The sequence below is a fragment of the Macaca mulatta genome, chromosome 1 (assembly GCF_049350105.2).
Source record: "Macaca mulatta isolate MMU2019108-1 chromosome 1, T2T-MMU8v2.0, whole genome shotgun sequence".
NCBI classification, from domain to species: Eukaryota; Metazoa; Chordata; class Mammalia; order Primates; family Cercopithecidae; genus Macaca; species Macaca mulatta.
The window spans coordinates 221,579,074-221,598,565 of NC_133406.1; the positions used below are offsets into that span (position 1 = coordinate 221,579,074).

Consider the following 19,492-nt stretch of genomic DNA (forward strand, 5'->3'; position numbering starts at 1 on the left):
CTACAGCTTCTACTGAATACCATCGCAAAGTCAAACAAATCTTAAGTCAGAAACATCTGTGTTACTCCACCAGATGTGCTGCATGTACCATTATCTCAACTCTGTGGTGCGTGACTTGCTCACTTTTTTTGTTTTTTTTTTTTTAATTTGTTTTGTTTTGTTTTGTATTTTGAGACAGAGTCTTGCTCTGTCACCCAAACTGAAGTGCTGTGGCACAATCTCAGCTCGCTGCAACCTACGCCTCCCGGGATCAAGCAATTCTGCTTCAGCCTCCCAAGTAGCTGAGATTACAGGCATGTGCCACCACACCCGGCTAATTTTTGTATTTTTAGTAGAAACAGGGTTTCACTATGTTGGCCAGGTTGGTCTTGAACTCCTGACCTCAGGTGATCCGCCTACCTCAGCCTCCCAAAGTGCTGGGATTACAGGTATGAGCCACTGTGCCCAGCCATCACTCACGTTTTAATGTTGCCAAAATTGGGAAATTACTTCTTAAACTTAATGTGTACACTTAGTGATGTTATAATTACTGGTGCATCTTACAACTTACAACCTTCACAGGAAGAAAGCAGGCTGTGCTTGTACTTAAAGAATATGGCTCTTGGCCAGGCAAGGTGATTCATGCCTGTAATCCCAGCAGTTTGGGAGGCCAAGGCGGACGGATCACCTGAGACCAGCCTGGCCAACATGGTGAAACCCCATCTCTATTAAAAATATAAAAACTAGCTGGGCATGGTGGTGCACACTTATAATCCCAGCTACTTGTGAGGCTGAGGCAGGAGAATCGCTTAAACCTGGCAGGCGGAGGTTGCAGTGAGCTGAGATCGCGCCACTGCACTCCAGCCTGGGCAACAGAGTGAGACTCCATCTCAAAAACAAAACAACAAAAAAATAAGGCCCTCAGCGCCAAGGGACTGCTTAAAGAGGAGAGGGGCTGGAACTGGAAGAGTCCCCCTTGTGTGTGGCCCTGGCAGGCGAGGGGCCTGTTTCTCACCAGGCTCTGCTGGGTGATAGGCACTGAGCCCTTGCCCATACTCCAGGAGTCCCCGAGGCCCAGAGTGGAAAGGTCACATGTTGGATCTGCTGTGGGCTGTGGTGAGGCGGCAGGAGAGCCCAGCCCTGCAGCCCTTCCCAGGCGACCCTGGGCACCTTGGGTCTGCCGTGACTGGGCCCTTGGGGGAGAAAGCTTTGGTCCTCACAGTCCCATAGTTCCCCCGATTCTGTTCTTTTTTCCTCCCCTGTCCCCTGAGCTTGATTGGGAATGGGGGTAGCTCGCCTTGTTGACCTGGTGGGGCTTGGTCTTTGGAAGAGCTGGGTCAGTCTCAAATTGAGATTCTCGTTCCTCTCCACCTCATGTTGGCTGGGACAGCCGGGACCAGCAGCTTCCCCGTGCTTGGGTTTTCTTATCCGCAGGTGAGGGTGCCCTCAGTCCTGTCTCTGAATAGGTGAGCCATACCCTAGTTCACATGGCTGTTATCCTAAGGAGATATGTTTTGATGCTTCCTGGAGTGAGCAGGAGCCTGTGGGGCTACCCTCTGGTTACTCAGGGGCACTACTTGCCTGAGTCTCCGGGAGCACAGCTGCTTCCCATCCAAAACAAGCTTGACCACCTGGGTGTGACTTTCAGGCCCGGTGCAAAGCTGCCGCCTGTGAAGGTGCCTTCTCATTGCAGGGGTGGCCATGCTTAGAGAGCCATTAGGCAAAATGGGTTGGAAGCTCTAGCCTCAGCTACACGAAGCTGTGCTTCCGTGGCTCAGTGTTCCTAATGGCAAACTGAGGTCCCTGTAACGAAGCTGCCCTTGGGGAGTTGGGGAGCGGGCTTATGTCTTCTCCACACTGAGCAGTGGTGGTGGGGTGGGGATCCCTGCATCTCTCATAGGCTGGTGGAGGCCACGTGTCCACCTGGACAGACCGGTGAAGGGAGCCCCACTGAAGGGGTCCTGACCTGGAGGCCATCTCCCTAGGTGAGGGCAGCTAGCCTGCAGGCCCTCACTGGGAGGCCTTTCCCAGCTTGTGCTCTGTACCTTTTTGAATTCTGACCTATATGAATGTATTACCTATTATACGTAAGTAAACACTTTTTTTTCTTGAGTCAGGTTCTTATTCTGTCACTCAGGCTGGAGTACTGTGGTGCAAACACGGCTTTCTGCAGCCTCGACCTCCCGGGTTCAAACAATCCTCCTACCTTAGCATCCTGAGTAGCTGGGACTACAGGCACACGTCACCGTGCCTGGCTATTTTTATTATTATTACTATTTTAGAAGAGACAAGGTCTGGCTATGTTGCCCAGGCTGGGCTCGAACTCCTGAGCTCAAGTGAGCCACTGCACCTGGCCTTTTTTTTTAATTCTTAAGAAAAGCAGTGTGCCAGGGCCTGCCCTTGCACTTAGAGTGGACCAGGAGGTGCTGCCTTGCTGGGTCTCACTCCAGCCGCGCTTTGCTCCTCTCTGTTCTTGCACTTGCCTCAGTGGCCTCTGCAGCAGAGCCTCATGCTGGCTCTTCCCTCTGCTTGGGATGCCCCTGTTATTTTTCCCTGCAGTCTTGGAGGGCTGGCTCATTGGTCATTATTCACATGTCATCTCTGTCCCACCTCGTAGACTGCTGACTCCCCCCGTGGCATCCTACTTCCGTCATGTCCTGCAGGTTTGCTTCCTACCTTTGCCTCTTTTTTTTTCCTTGAGACACAGTCTCTCTGTGTTGCTCAGGCTACAGTGCAGTGGCACAATGTCGGCTCACTGCAACCTCCACCTCCCAGGTTCAGGTGATTCTCCTGCCTCAGCCTCCTGAGTAGCTGGGACTACAGGCACACATCACCACACCTGGCTAATTTTTGTATTTTTTTAGTAGAGACAGCGTTTTGTCATATTGGCCAGGCTGGTCTCGAACTCCTGAACTTAAGTGATCCACCCTCCTCAGCCTCCCAAAGTGCTGGGTTCACAGGCGTGAGCCACCACGCCCAGCCTACCCTTACCTCTTGGGGACGCCTCTGTGGCTGGACTTTGCTGTTAGAGCAGGGCCGCCCATGTCCATCTTTTCCCGTGCTGAGCCCTTGCACCTGACACGGGCCTGGAGCTGGCATTCGGGGTTTATGAACAGCATGAATTTCTCCTTGACATGAGTGTCGTAACCCCCAGTTCCAGAGACTTGGGAAGGTTATGCTCAGCCAGCAAGTGACCGACCCAGGATTTGAGGCCGTTTGGTTTCAAGGTTGGTGTTTTTACCGAATGCCACGCTGTATATTCTGCTTCTGACACTAGTGTGCGTGCCACTTGAAACCACTTTTATCTTTTTAAGAGTTTTGGGCCTTCTGCAAAAATAAAAGGAACAAATTGTCACAGAGCCCTCTGCTGGACGTCGGCAGCTGTGGCATCCTGGCGTGGTGGTTTCCTCTGAGCGCACCCGAGTACGCAGAGTCTGTTTTTGATTCCTATCTCGCTGGTGGTGGGCTCTCGGCCAACAGGCAGATCAAAAGATGGAATGTGTTCATTTGGCTATTTTTTAAAAAACTGAGGTACAAGGGTGCACTTCTTAAAGACAAGGGCGCCGTGGGTTAGACTCCGTGGGTCTGAGCTGGTCTGGCTTTTGTGCTTTTTTTAAGGGTTCATCTCAAGTTTCTTTTTCTGGTTGAACAATTTTTTTCAACATTAATAACTAATGGAGAAGAGGAAGAGGCAAAGTAGAACCATATGGCAGCATAAACACGAACCTCACTTGTGGCCGGAAACTTCTGATTTGTATCTCTTCGTGTGATCAGCTGTTGGGTTGGGTGATTTAAAAAAAAAAAAAAAAGGTTCAGGTTGGGCAAAAGCAAGAATGTCTTTCGTTTCTTTTTCAACCTAACCGTGCTGGGTCTGCATGTCCTTCCTCGGACATTGGCCCCTAGCTGCGTGGCTCTGGTCAAGTTATTTCTCTAAGGCCCTTTTTTCCCTTTCTTTAAAACAAGGACGGGAGCGCATGTCTGCGTGGAGAGCAGTTTTCAGGATCATGGTGCAGGGCAGGGAGAGCGGCTAGCATAGTGCCCACCTTGCAGGACAGGACTGTTACGATTACCTGGTCCTTCTACAGATTATTATTCAGGTGTCACCTGAGGCCACTGCTAATAGCGTCCTAGTCTCTCCCTTCTACCTTCTGGGGGTTTTTCTTCTGCCTGCCCTGGTTCACTTTACCCACTCCCTACCCATCTTTCCAGTGGCCCCCGGGTACCACTGAGCGAAAATCTCGGTGGTGAAGGACTTGCGGCTCCTGCTCCCCAGGATGGGCACACTCCTGTGGCAGCAGAGGAAGTGGTGGAGCCCCGAACTCCCCGCCAGAAAGACGGCAGGCACCGTCCTGACCAGTGTAGTGTTTATTTTTCCAAGTCACTGGGAATTATGTTTAAATCCCCCCAACAGCCTGGATTGGTCTGACACCTTTGGTGTTATCTGAACGTCCCCCTCCAAGGCTGTTAGGCAGTTCAGATGGGTGGTTTAGACAGAAACCATCCGGCTGCTGCATGTTGGCACCACTCCTCCTCCTCAGAGGCCCTCCCTGGCTTTGGAGGCGACAGAGCCGGTGCCGCATGCACCCCAAAGTGAACTCTCGGCTTTGTTTGGACCTGTCGTTTCATTTAAATCGCTGTACAAACCCATGGCCCGTGACACTTAATGTGATTTCTTCCACTGCTCTAAGCACTCGACATGAGTAGGGGGCGGGGGCCGGGGTTCAGATGAGCGTAGGGACTGGTTAGATTACCGAGATACACTGTTTTTATTCTGGTTCTGTAATATGACCTCAGACCACAGGATTAATATCCACTTACATAGAATCAGCATGCATTGAACGATGCCTGCTGCCGCGGGCGTGATGCTGCGCTGAGACTGAAGGGCATGTCTTGGCCTCTGTAGGTGTGGAGTCAATTCACAGTGAAAAATGCTAAGTGGTAAGGAAGGAGTAAGGTGAAAGCCATTGACAGTATTAGAACAGCCATCCTCAAAGCATTTAGGATTCAGTCGATATTAGTGTTACTGCAGGAATTCTGAAGAATTTGACATCTTGATAAAGAAGTTGGAGTTTGGGCCAGGCCCTGAAGGATCAGTAAGATTTAAGAGAGCAGTGGGGATTGGCTGTCAGATTTAGCAAATAAAAATACATGACCTGGCCAGGCGCGGTGGCACACGCCTGTAATCCTAGCACTTTGGGAGGCTGAGGCAGGCGGACCATGAGGTCAGGAGATCGAGACCATCCTGGCTAACATGGTGAAACCCCTTCTCTACTGAAAACACAAAAATTAGCTAGGCGTGGTGGCACGCGCCTGTAATCATAGCTACTTAGAAGGCTGAGGCAGGAGAATGGCATGAACCTGGGAGGCAGAGCTTGCGGTGAGCCGAGATCGCGCCACTGCACTCCAACCTGGGTGACAGAGCGAGACTCCGTCTCAAAATAAAAAGAAAAAAGAAAAAAAATACATGACCTGGCCAGGCGCAGTGGCTCATGCCGGTAATCCCAGCACCTTGGGAGCCTGAGATGGGTAGATCACGTGAGGTCAGGAGTTCAAGACCAGCCTGGCCAACATGATGAAACTCTGTCTTACTAAAAATACAAAAATTAGCCAGGCATGGTGGCATGCACCTGTAGTCCCAGCTACTGGGGAGGCTGAGGGAAGAAGATCGCTTGAACCCGGGAAGCAGAGGTTGTAGTGAGCCGAGATCACACCACTGCACTGCAGCCTGGGTGACAGAGCTGGACTTCATCTCATTGAGAAAAAAAAACACACATGACCCATGTAACCTTTAGGAAGTATTCATACTAAAATGTTATTCATTGTGTATCTAAAATTCAGATTGAACCAGCCTTTCTCTATTTTACCCAGCAGCCCTCAATGGGGAAGATGTTTAAGTGGAGGAATGCACATGCATGTTCAGGGAGTGGTGAATGGGACTGTGTGGTTGTTTGAGGATGTTAGGGCAGAGGCAGAGAGATGGCGTGGGTATGAGATGGATCAGTGGTGGTGCCAGGTCATGACTCATGCACCTTTGGGTGGCTGCTGTGGTCCAAGTCTGTGGGCACACCATGCATTATTCCACACTTCTCATTTCCCATGACAACAAAAATGTTACTATTCCAGAGCAGATTGTCTTTCATCAAAAGAAACAGGGCTGATGGAAATACGGCCAAAACTATGGCCCAACTTGCGAGTTGTTCCAAAAGGCAAAAACGGTGCTTGCTTGGGTGAAGTCAGTTGACCATATCAAGTCCCAGGTGCTTTTCACTGTAGGACAAGCAGTGCCAGTGTTTTAGTTCCAGTTTAAATATATGTTTTTCTGGGGCTGGTTAGTACCTGGCATACTGGCTTTCAGAAGTCCTGTCACAGATCTTCAAGGGTGGTCTGTCTCCGTGCAGCTCATCTACTGTGTTTGACAAATGAACCATCTTGGTCGTTGCCTAAGGTTCTGTGGCCAGCTCACAGCAGAGCAGAGGCTAGAACCCAGGTCTCTTAGTTCTCACTCTTTTCACCATTGCTGTGGCTCCTTGAGGTCACATGTTAATAAAAATGCCAGGGCTTTCATGACAGCTCTGGTTTTCTTTGTTCAGTGCTTTCCTACCACACCATGGTTCGTATCTGAGAGTGCTGGGTTGGAACCACACGTGAAGCTTGTCATCAGCATCCATTCAAATTTAGTTCTGGACAAGTGCTTTTGCTAAAGATTCCTATTACCTGCCAATTTATTAATTTAAAAATAAAGTTGATTGGAGTTTGGAAGGCTCCATGTTGTAAAACTCCTTCTTTCCTCCCTCCTTTCTTTCCTTCCTCCCAAATATATTAAGCATTTACTGTGTGTCAGGCACAGCTATAGGCACTGAGAATCCCGCAGTGAATAAGTTTGAGTCCTTGCCCCAGTAAAACTTACATTCTAGTGAGGGATACAGACAACTGATCAATGAAAAAATATTCCACCTGGTGTTAAGTGCTAGGAAGAAATTACTCAGATGCTTTTGATTCATAGATGAATCTCTTGGATAGGAGTAGAGTCAAGCCTCTTTTATACCAAACCCCATTTTCTTGTGAGCTTTCCTATGTTGCAGCGACTTGGCTGCAAGCAGTGTTTCTGGCGGGAGAAGGGAAGCAGCTGGCTGCAGGCGGAACTGGGGTGAAGCACCGGATCCTCACAAGTACGTGTGTACCCCGTGCCTGAAGCAGCACAGTGAATTCAGGTGTGATCCAGGCTAGTGTTGCTATCTGAGAGTAACAGGTGACAGATGATACTGTCTAAAGGAAGGGAGAGGAGTATGTCAGTCTGAATATGGCAGAGACTGAATATGTCAGTCAGTAACATACGTGCATTTCCCTGTGCCAGCTCTGCCCTGAACACTGAATGCATTATCTCATGTGACTCCTCAAAATCACATGGGGATGGGCACCCAGATGGGTTGGTTTTGTTATCTCCATTTTATAAGTATGGAAACCAAGTCTTAGTAGAGAAGTAAAATGACTTACCCAGGCCATAAAGCTACTTGTACGCAGTGGAGTCAGAAAGTCTAACTTCAGACCCTATTTGCTCAGTCTCTACTGTAATTGAGGAAAAATTGGGCTGATGGTGTCAGGACTCCAACCAGAGAGAATGGGTTCCAGGCAAAAGTTGAGGCCCAACAGATAAGCCAAGGCAACAGCCCTGTATTATAAATGGAGGAGATTAGGGACAGGAGTGATGCATTAGGCAAGGTGGCTTCACTGGCTGTGGCAGCACAGCAGGGCCCCTTCCAGGTCCCAGATGGCCTTGGGTGGAAGCTGTTAGACCTTCCTTCCTCAGCCAGGACTTCTTTCCAGGTGAAGGGCTCTGTGGCCACAGCTGAGCAGGACTGGGGCTAGGAGAGGGCGCTTTGCCACCATAGGGTGCCTTTGGCATGCACTGTCCTTCCCGTTAGCTGGACAGTAAACCAAAGTTAGAAGGGGAGGAGTAGGGAGTTTGGACTCATCTGGCCCTGGTTTTGTTTTCTGTGTTCACTGCTTGCTTCTTGTGTGGCCCTTGGGTAACTTAATGACTCCGGGCCTCAACTCTAATCTGTAAAATGGGGCTTTGCATAGCCACTTTGCAGAATGCATGTGAGCTTTCAAGTCAACAATATGCTCTCTATAAAGGGCCTACCATAGTACGTGGTGCATGACAGGCACATGGAAATGGTAAGGGGCCTGATATTATCACCAAAACCAACTTTGAAAGTAACCCCCAATTTTATTATGTTTGTTTGGAAAGGGCAGATACACATGGAGAGAATTCTGAAAACAAGCACAGGTACAGGCCAGGCCTGGGGGCTCACACCTTTAAGCCCAGCACATTGTACACAGGGGTTGGTGGTGTATGTCTGTCTCTTTGGGTGCTGTCCCCTGTACAAGAAACAGATAATCTCACCAAGGCCACAATTTCTGTGAGTCACGAGGCAGGTTTACAGTCCTTTAGTTGTGCTGGACATTGCTTTCCAAGCTGAGTTCTAAGGCACCCTGGAGGGGCAACGGAGGAGCCCATGGAGGCTGGGTGGTCCCTGTGGTGGTGGGACTCCCTGTCCCTGCCTGTCTCTTGGATGGTGGCAAGGGTCTTCTGGAAGAACACAGGAACCACTGTCACTGTCATCCCATCTGCTGAGCTGCTCTGCTGCTGTCTTTGCCGTACAATTTAACTTTTCCATTGGGAAGGGTTATTGGTGCAGTTGGCAGGCACTTTCCTGGTAAATGATACGGTGGGGCCCCCATAAACCCAGGCCCATGAAACAGATAAGTCAGCACATTGAAAATATAGCATGGAAGTGACTCAAGCCTGAAGGAATCCATTTCTGAAAGTGCTGCCATCCCTGTCTGGGAGATTTTGGTAGAAATTGATGTTTGAGTTGGGAGGAGGAGGCCAGTGGCCTGGTTACTTGCAGAGCCTTGTGTCAGAGTCGCAGCATTGGCCCAGAGTCTGAGTCCTGCCAGCCCCCAACCACAGGGTCATCCTTCTTGGTGAGGCAGCCCCCTGGCCGGCCAGCCGGGGTTGAGCCCACTGGGGCTCCGTGCTGTGGGAGCCGGGGTGAAGCTGTCTTTGCAGCAGATAGAGTTGACTCTACAAGCCAACTGGTAACACTTGGCTAGGGGCCTGGAAAGTATTGGAGACTCCACCCAGCATGGGAGCCTGTGGGAGTTCCCCGGCACGGACGAGTTATTCTACTCCGAGTTCTTTAGATTCCTGTGTATTTGAAATGTTGACCCTCTTCTCGGGACTTGAGCTTGTACTTTGCCCACCAGAGACCAATACCAAGCACATACACACTGAAATTTACTAGGCCACCCTGGTGACCAGGTCGTTAAAGCTGCACACAGTTTTTGGAAGGAAGACCGTATTGGAAATCACGCTCCGCTGTAATTCAAGAACGGGTTTCTTAATAGAGGGACACAGTTGGTGTCAGACACATGTGGAAAAGAAAAGAACAGGCCCATAATTTTGGCTCAGTACCCAGGGCCAGATGTTAAAGGTACTGACCATGATATAGCTGCAGTATTGTTAGCCACCTGAGTTTGGTGTGCTATTTTAACCTCTGTTTCGACCTTGTCCTTTCTCTCTGCCAGGTCCCCAGTCTATGTGAGGATCTCCTGTCTTCTGTTGACCAGCCACTGAAAATTGCCAGAGACAAGGTGGTGGGAAAGGATTACCTTTTGTGTGACTACAACAGAGATGGGGACTCCTATAGGTGAGCTCATGCCCCGGGTATGCAGCAGGCACACCAACCACATGCGGGCTGCCGTAGGTGCCTGCTGCAGAGCACGTGGACCTTGGACTTGGGCAGCTGGCAGCCCGTTGGCTGCCCTCCTCTCCTTTCTTCTCTTGTCCTCCCCATTCTTCTCCTCCTTCCATCTGTTATTCCAGTCAGGCAGCGGATGTGTGAGGAGTGCCACCCACAAGCATGGGAGATAGAGCAGTGGACAAAAGGCCCCCTGCCTTTATGGATCTTCCAATCTAATAGGAGAGGGATGTTGTTCCCGAAAACAGCTGTTCTGTTATAATTGCGTTCAGGCCTGCAAAGGGCAGCGTACAGAGTGTGCCTATGATGGGGATCCTGAGGGCAGGGAGGGTCTCTGTGGTTAAGGGATCTACGAACGCAGCTCTGTCAGATACGCAGCTCTCTTCTCTCTTTCCGTCACCTCGCCCAAGGCTGTAAATAACTAAGTTGACATTAGTCCCTGCCCTGGGTGTCTGATCACCAGGTCTAGCATAGGAGACACATTGGGTAACTGATAACTGTACGATGTGATTCATACAGCCAGTGCAAAGTCTGTTCAGTGTGGGAGAGTAGCACAGAAGAGGCCATAGTCAACTCCAGGAGGACTTCCTGAAGGAGGTGATGTCTGAGCTGGGTTTTAAGAGCATGTAGGAGTTATACCTCTATTTTTCAAGAGTGAGAATTCTTAAACTAGCCCAGTGTTTCCATGATGAATGCAGTAGTCACTGCCTTGGAGAACAGTAGAGGAACACAGCCTGCTTTAGGTTTATTTGGTGGCCACAGAACCAGGGCTGTCTTGAAGCTTCACCCTAATGCTCTCTTTGGAGACGGGGCAATGCTTCTGGGAAGTCAAAGCAGAAAAAATGATCAGGAGTCAGCCAGTGTGGGCTTCAAACCAGCACAGCTCCCTGTGTCAGTGGGACTTTGACAAATCACTTCTTGTTGCTGATCTTTTAGTTTTGTCATCTGTAAAATGGAAATGATAGTATTTGTTTACTCAACAGAAGGCTTCCTAAAGAAAATAAAGAGGACAGTGGGAGAGAGGGAGAGGACAGGCAGGCAGGGAAGGCTCTCCCACAGGTTGGGAACTGGAGGATGAAAAGGTCCAGGTCTGGGGAAGAGCCTGCTGGGTGCTGAGGCCCTGGGTGATGAGCTCGCCAGGATGGAGCTGGCAGAAGGCCAGAGGTGGAGAAGGCAGTGAGGGGAGGGCAGTGGGGGCGGAGATGAGGGGGGAGGCATGGCCAGGGCAGGTCTGGCAGGGTCTTGAAGCCCAGGCTGAGGGTAATAAAAGTTAGCACAGGGTTGTTTATTGGGGGATAAAAGAAGTAACACACATGAAATGTTGAATGGCACAGACCTTGTCATATATGTAAAAAGTTTAATACTGACTTATAAGAGACTAGACAAGTTTTATAATCATGTCCCTTTCCTAGCTTCAAATGGAAATTAGGTAGAGAATATATTTTGCCCTCCTTCAGACCACAGACCAAAGTTGAAATGGTGAGAAGTGGTGAGATTTGAGGTCACTTTTAAAGGTAGAGCCAGCGGCATCTGCAGGTGGGTGGTGATGGAAGGAGAGGAGGTGGGGTGTGAAGGGTGATCACAAGGCTTCAGAACTGAGCCACTGTTGATTGAGGTGAGGAGGACTCAGGGAGGAGCTGGCATAGGGACACTTGAAGCTTGAGAGGCCCATTAGATCAACGTGGAGATACCAGGTAGGCTGTGGATGTACCATGTGGAGTTCCAGGAGAGAGGTGTCGGCTGGGGATGTGGCTGCAGATGTCACAGCATATAGGTGGTGATACAGCCCTGAGGCTGGTCAAGTTCATCCTTGAAGGGCTTGTTCTGTGCCTGGAACTGCTGGTCACGGGCACGGCATCCAGGTGTTGTGCTTCTTGGGAGCATCTTGCTTTGTCGCCCAGGCTGGAGTGCAGTGGTGCAAACGTGGCCCACTGCACAGGACCATAGGCATGTACCACCATGCCCAGCGAATTTTTTTTTTTTTTTTTTTGAGACAGAGTCTCACTCTATTGCCCAGGTTGGAGTGCAGTGGCACGATCTCAGCTCACTGCAACCTCTGTCTCCTGGGTTCAAGCGGATTCTCCTGCCTCAGCCTCCCAAGTAGCTGGGATTACAGGTGTGCACCATCACGCCCAGCTAGTTTTTGTATTTTCAGTACAGACAGGGTTTCACCATGTTGACCAGGCTGGTCTTGAACTCCTGACCTCAAGTGATCCTCCTGCCTTGGCTTCCCAAAATTTTGGGATTATAGGCATGAGCCACTGCGCCCAGCCCAGCTAATTTTTTGACTTTTTTTCTTTCTTTCTTTCTTTCTTTTTTTTTTCTTTTGTAGAGATGGGAGCCTCACTTGTTGCCCAGGCTGGCCTCGAACTCCTAGGTTCAAGCAGTCCTCCCACTTCAGCTTCCCAAATTGCTAGGATTACAGGTGTGAGCCACATTGCCCAGCCAGGGAGCCACTGATGAGGTGGGTAGACCAGACCAGCCCTTAGAGTAGTCCAGTGAAGGTGGAGAGTGGTCTGACAGACCAGGGAGCAAGCAGGGAGGAGTATTCGCACCCGGCATGCAATTCAGGGAACACTTCCGGGAGAAGGTGGTCCTTGAACTGGTCTTACTTAATCAACATCATTATTATATTTATTATTTGCACCTAAAAACTCCAGTTTACTGTAAGGCAGCTCTTCTGTAGCAGCTGGTAGAAGGACGGGATCATGTCTAGGTCTGTGGCCAGGCCAGGCTCTGAGGGCAACTTGGTACCTGCAGCCCTTCCAGGTCACCCCTTTATCCTCCACCTGCATTCCTGAGGCCCCACCACCGGCTCTGGGGGATCTCAGGCCTTTCGAGAGGAGCCTGGGGTGTGGAGGCAGACAGTATGTCTTTCCTTTCTCCTCTTCTCGATATGAAACTTCAAGGTCTTCTGATTCTCTCCACAGATTTCCATCCTGACTGTTTTTGATGGTTTACTTAAATAAGATCCTTATGGTGTGACCGTTGCCAGCAGCACCGTTTGAAACCTGTTAGCTGAAACAAAAAGCCTACTCGGAGGGAAATAAAAGGCCTGACTTTTGAAATCTAAGCATTCCTGTCCATCTGTCTTTTTTCAAATGGCCTCCATTTAAGCTCTTAAATGTGTTCTGAGTGCCCCTTCCACTAAGAATATTCTGGGTAATGTTATGATATTTCCCTCAGCTACAATTACCCTGGCTTCGGGACTAACAGCTTGAAATGCTATCGTCTGTGAGCCAGTAGAAATGTGAGTTACAGGCTTCTTGCAAATTGCAGGCCCCCAGTCTGCCCGAGAGATGGGCTCTTGCATCTAATCAGGGTGCCTTGAAGTGAACACCGCTTGGGTCGGGTCTTCCTGGCCTGCAGGAAGGCAATGGCCATCATCGAACTGTGGGAACGGTCCTGCGTGTGAGTGTGCTGCAGAGTCTCAAAGGGCCACCCGGGGAAGGAGGGAGTTCAGCTCCACACCCTCAGATTCGTATCCACTCCCCCGGCCAGCACAAGAACCAAGCCTTATTTATAGATAAATCATGGCGACAGCATCTTTTCACCTGGATCTTTGTCTCTGAGATCTGATGAGAGGCCTTTGTTGATTTGGTGTTTTTGTATTTTAGTGCTTAGGTGCCCCTCAGCATAAAAAGGCAGAAAGCTGCTCCATCTCTTGGTTTGGAGGAGCAGAACACCAGCAGATTCCCCTTTCTTCCTCTCCCGGGCTGGGAGGCTTCGGTCCACCAGCAACATCCGCTTGGCACTGACTCAGGGCCGGGTACTGGGGACAAAGGCAGGCAGCACAGGCTCTCTTCTCTCAAAGGCCTCTTGCAATCGAGGGTGAGGGAAGAAGGGCAAGAATATGACAGGCATGAGGATCAACGTCTGTGTGAGAGGGAGTGGGAGGGAGGAGGGAGTGGTGGGTTCTGTTGTGGGGTGGGTGCAAGAATTCATTCTTTTTTATTTTTATTTTTTTACAACTGTGATTGGACAAGAAGAATTCATTCATTTTTTTTTTTCTTTCCCCGAGATGGAGTCTTGCTCTGTCGCCCAGGCTGGAGCGCAGCAGTGCAATCTCGGCTCACTGCAACCTCCGCCTTCTCCTGTGATTCTCCTGCCTCAGCCTCCTGAGTAGCTGGGATTACAGGTGCACGCCACCACACCCAGCTATTATTTTGTATGTTTAGTAGAGATGGGGTTTCACCATGTTGGCCAGGCTGGTCTTGAACTCCTGACCTTGTGATCCTCCTGCCTCGGCCTCCCACGGTGCTAGGATTACAGGCATGAGCCACCGCGCCTGGCCAGATTCATTCTTAAAAACATTTTTTAAAAAATGAGCGTGTAGTTGAGTGCCAGGCACTGTTCTAGGTGCTGAGCAACCCGAAGAGGAGACGACAGAAAAGGCTCTTGCCCCTTCATAGCTGAGGTTCTAGAGTGAGCTATCTACATTCACATTGATTCCGATTAAATACAATTAAGAATTTAGTCACTTGGTCATACTGGTCACATTGTAAGTATGCAAGCAGCCCCACATGGCTCGTGACTGGTTTTGGACAGCACAGATTGAGAACATCTCCAACGTCTCAGGAAGTTCTGTTGGGCATCCCCATTTCAGAGGGAGGAGCAGCAGGCTACAAGAACCGACACACCAGCCTGCGCTTGGCTTCCCAGGAGAACCGAGCCATCTATTGTGGGCGGCATGCCTGTCTTCCCAGCCATCTGGGGTCCCAGCTTGTTGACGGTTTCCTTCCCATGGTGTGCACGTGGTCCAGTGTGACCATGAAAACTGGCTGCTGGTCGTGGGGCCACAAGGGGTGTCTCATCCCATTCTTGCAAAGTCTCTACCAAAACTGCAATGAGCAGCAAAAAGTGGTCGGCTTGGAAAGGATTTCCAAAGACTCCTTCTGCTTGGAGGTGATCAGGAGTGTAATGCCTGCCTGGAGACTCTTTGGGGACACCAAGCACAGCAACTCTTCCCTCACATACCTGTGAACCAACCTCCGAGAAAGCTGCCTGCGGGTGGCTGGTGGAAGAGGCTGCCCAGCTTATTCTGGTTCCATGCTCCACGATCTACTGATGGAGGTGCCTGGTGGAGCATCAGTTAACCAAGAAGAAAGATGTCTGTGCACAGAATTCGTTAAAACTGGGGTTTGGGGCCGGGCGCGGTGGCTCAAGCCTGTAATCCCAGCACTTTGGGAGGCCGAGATGGGTGGATCACGAGGTCAGGAGATCGAGACCATCCTGGCTAACACGGTGAAACCCCGTCTCTACTAAAAAATACAAAAAACTAGCCGGGCGAGGTGGCGGGCGCCTGTAGTCCCAGCTATTCCGGAGGCTGAGGCAGGAGAATGGCGTGAACCCGGGAGGCGGAGCTTGCAGTGAGCTGAGATCCGGCCACTGTACTCCAGCCTGGGCGACAGAGCGAGACTCCGTCTCAAAAAAAAAAAAAAAAAAAAAAAAAAAAAACTGGGGTTTGGAAGATGATGAGCATGCTTCTTTTTTTCCTTAACATGCATTCCACATCACAGTGATGCGAATGAAGGTCTGTGGTCAGGAGGGGATGTGGAAAAGGCAGTGTGGGTCTCTGACAGTGGAAACACCGAGGCTGGAGTGTGAAGGACTTTTTCTGAATTCCATGTTGTCTTCTCTGTATTTTCATTCCTCTTTCACCTTTTTAATTCTGCTACTTTCTCTGAACACTCGGCCCTCTGAACCCCACCTGCAGGAATTAATGAGTAGATCTTTCCCTTATAACCCCCTTTCCAGTTCTCTGTGTGATTAAATGCTTTCCTGATGTGGCAAAATACATTTCAAGAAATACAGCAAGTCTTTTGGGCTGCAAAAAGACTGGTTCTCATTACTTAGCAGTCTTTATATGTGTGCATAGCCCTTGGATGTTGGAAAAGCTATCCTCTGTTCACATGGAGAACCTGATCGCTCAGGTCTTCTAATGTAATCAGCGTTTCCCTGTGGAGCTGTGTCTCTTGCCTGCCTCTGTAACTGACAGCTCTCTTCTTAATGCTTACTGTGTAAGAAGGTCTTAAAGTTTATCTAGAGCCTCCAGCAAGTCAGGGAGGAGAGTGGGCATCTGTTGAACTATAAGGTGGTGAACACATGGCCAGGCGCGATGGCTCACACCTATAATCCCAGCACTTTGGGAGGCTGAGGCAGGCAGATCACTTGAGGCCAGGAGTTTGAGACCAGCCTGGCCAACACGGCCAAACTCCATCTCTACTAAAAATACAAAAATTAGCCAGGCCTGGTGGCTTGCACCTACTCAGGAGGCTGAGGCACGAGACTCGCTTGAACCCGGGAGGCGGAGGTTGTGGTGAGCCAAGATTGCGGCACTGCACTCCAGCCTGGGCGACAGAGCAAGGCTCTGTCTAAAAAAAAAAAAAAAAAAGAATAAATAGGTGGTGAACACGAAACTGAGAAAGCGGGTAAGAAAGAACTAGCATTTGTTGAACACAGACAGTCTGGCAAGCTCTGGTCTGGGCGCTTGATCTGCTTGTCTCATTTCTCATGACAGCCCTGTGTGCAGAGCGAGTAGCAGCCGCATTTTACACAGGAGGAAAGTGAGGCTCAGGGAGTTGGGACACTTGCTGAGCGTTCACAGCCAGTGAGAGGTGGAGCACGGGCGTGTGTCCCAGTCTGCCTGCATCAGAGCCCTTGTTGTCCAAACCTCCAGAAAGCCCTGTTTGTTGCCAGGACCCAGAAAAACCTTTGTTGGAGCTAGCAGCTTTGCCTCCGAGATTTCAGATAGCCAGGGGTCAGGCTCCCTGCTCACTGGCCATGTCTTCATGGAATGATTCATGGAATGTACTTTTCCTTCCTTCCCTCCAGGTCACCATGGAGTAACAAGTATGACCCTCCCTTGGAGGATGGGGCCATGCCGTCGGCTCGGCTGAGAAAGCTGGAGGTGGAAGCCAACAATGCCTTTGACCAGTATCGAGACCTGTGAGTCACTTTCTCCTGTTGTACTTTAGCTCTTGTGATTTTTGAGAGGTAAATCCTAAGTGGCAGTGTTCTATCTTGAATCTGTTACCTGGCCAGGCATTCTCCCTTGAGTCTGTTAACTGGCTCACCTAACTAAAATTGGGAGCCCTCCATAGCAGGATGCAGGGCACTCGTTTGGTGGTTGGGTTAGTTATGAGATGACTCGGTCATAGAATGCTACCATACTTCACTATGTGTTGTTCCCCTGCATCATGATTCATCGTAACAGCAGGTACCACAGTACAGCGCCTACTGTGTGTAAGAAACAGTGCCAGGTATTTCTACATAGCATCTCAAGTCCTCACAAACATAGCTAGTTTAGTCCTCGTTTCTCAGATGAAGAAATTAAGACACAGATTAAAGTGTTTGTCCACAGTAAGGGGTAGAGCCAGGAATTAAAGTCAGGCCTGTTTATCTCCAAAGGCGCTTATAGATTTTTGCCGTACCACAGGCTCAGTTCTGACCTGGAGCTCAGAGGCCTCCACTTCCAGCTGTTCCCAGGCCAGGACGAGCGCAGTCCTTACAGGGTGGGAGCAGAGCACCAAACATCTTCCTGAATCCTGAGTTGTTCGCGGCCTCGGCACCTGCCTTAAAAAGCGTTTTGCTAGATCTGTTGAGATTTCTTCCTGCTCCATCTAATCCTGCCTCCCAGCGCCGCAGCACCAACATGTCACTTAATTGTTCAGGCTTACAAGGAAGGACTCCAGAGAAAGTTAGCCATAATCAACAGAATCTCTTTTATAATTAAGTTCTATACTGAAAATACATCTAAACTGTAAAATAGGCAATACCATTTCAAGTTGGCAGACTTTTTTCTGTAAAGAACCAGATACTAAACGTTTTAGGCTTTGCAGGCCACATATGCTCTCTGTTGCTGCTGCTTGGTTTGTTTTCTCTTTAATCTTTAAAATGTAAAATTCACCTCTTGAGCTTTGAGATGGGTGGGGCTTGGCCTCCAGTCTGTAGTTCGCCCACCCCTGGCCTAGGATGTAAGCAAGAAAATGGACATAAGAAAAGGAATCATCCGAACAGTGTCAGAAAAGTAGTGCTGCCCTACTTAGTGTGAGGGGTTCATGTCTTCACTTTGCAAGTATTCGGAGTGGCTGTATAGTTCATGGCAGCTTGCTGTATCACATAAAGAATTTCTGGCAGGTACAGTGGCTCACACCTGTAATCCCAGCACTTTGGGAGGCCAAGGTGGGCACATGGCTTGCGCCCAGGAGTTTGAGACCAGCCTGGGCAACATGGTGAAACCCCATCTCTACGAAAAAAAAAATACAAAAATTCACTGGCTATGGTGGCATGCAACTGTAGTCTGAGCTACTTGGTAGGCTGAAGTGCGAGGACCACATGAGCCCAGGAGTTTGAGGCTGCAGTAGTGGCTGTAAGGGCACCACTGCACTTCAGCCTGGGCGACAGAGTGAGATCCTGCCTCAAAAAAATTAAAAAGTTTCTTTTAAAAGCTGATTTTCAAGGAAAAGTGATACTTCTCAATATCTAACACACAAACAGAAAACCCATAGCACTCAGTAGAATGAAATACACAAGCACAGATCTACGGAAGACAGGAATAAATGGCCTTAAACATTTCAGTGTCCTTGAAATGCATCAGTTTGTAACACAACCTTATCTTCAGTATCTATTATGTACAAATATTTTATATACATTATCTTTACTCCTTAACAAGAACCTCTGGGGAAGATGGCTTTGTTCCTCTTTTTACAAATGAGACCAAGGTTCCAAGAGGTTAAATGACTCACACAAGACCATAGGACATGGAGATGAAAAGCTAGGATTTGAACCCATATTTGTCTGAAATTCCACAAATTGTTGATTTTCATGGTTAAAATAGGCTTCAGTCTTTAAAGGTTATTATATCTAGAACTTTGTCCTATTGTAGAATAGCTCCTTCCCCAGTGATACTGAAAAGCTGACTCATTGCTCTGTGGTAGTTTACTTGTAATTGTTTTTTACTGTCTTCTACCTGCCCATTTGGTAAGAAGCCAATCCAGCTATTAAACAAGAATGCCAGGTAGAATCAGTTTGATATTAAAGTGATAATACTGGTAATAAAATAACGATGGTGATAACAGTTACCAGTGGCCATGCCAGTGGGCCTCCAGGTGTTCTCTTTCGGTCTTCACAAGAACCTATGAAAGAGGGCTATCCCCCTCTTACAAACGAGCTGACAGATCAGAAAGGTGATATAACTTACCCAGGTTCACAGAGCTAGTAAGTGATGGAACTGGGATATCAAACCATCCTTATCCAGCTCCACAGTCCAACATCAATTTATTTACTTAGCAGATGTTTGAGTGCCTCCCATGAGCCTGGTGCTCGCTGAGTACCAGGGATGCACCTCGTACGTGGTAGATGAGGCCCCTCACCACACTCCATTGTGGAAAAACAAACAGTGGACAAGTGAACAAGTCAGTGCTGCTGGTGATAACAGGGAGCAGCTGACTTGTTATGTAGAGCGGCCCATGAAGCCTCTTGAGGAGATACTTGACTGAGGTCTGACATCAAGGAAGCCAGCCAGGCAGGGGGGCTGGTCGTGGCAGGGTCTCTGAGGCGGGGGCAAACTCACCTGTCTAAGGCCCTGAGATGGGTGCCCCTTGATGTGCACACATAGCTGTCAGCCAGTAAGTGTACACCCTCAGCCTCTTTTAAATTGCAAGTCGATTTGAAAGAGATTTGGGCAAAATTAGCCCCTTTTATAGCTTTGTAAGCTTCTCAGGAGCCATCTCAGGATACTCCAG

The 19,492-nt window shown here is 49.3% G+C and overlaps 1 protein-coding gene and 1 pseudogene across 5 annotated transcripts in view; both read left to right on the forward strand.

The window, feature by feature from the left end:
- The window catches only part of CAPZB (capping actin protein of muscle Z-line subunit beta), a 148,086-nt gene that overhangs the window by 89,829 nt on the left and 38,765 nt on the right, over positions 1 to 19,492 (forward strand). For all 4 annotated transcript variants that reach the window (XM_077972131.1, XM_077972150.1, XM_028838792.2 and 1 more), the window contains 2 exons: positions 9,574 to 9,695; positions 16,581 to 16,694. In XM_077972131.1, the coding sequence (XP_077828257.1) occupies positions 9,574 to 9,695; positions 16,581 to 16,694 (236 nt within the window). The remainder of the gene's footprint in view (positions 1 to 9,573; positions 9,696 to 16,580; positions 16,695 to 19,492) is intronic.
- LOC106995353 (putative uncharacterized protein encoded by LINC00596) lies at positions 2,397 to 3,783 on the forward strand (annotated as a pseudogene). Its single transcript, XR_001442139.3, has one exon. The product of XR_001442139.3 is annotated as a putative uncharacterized protein encoded by LINC00596 (transcript).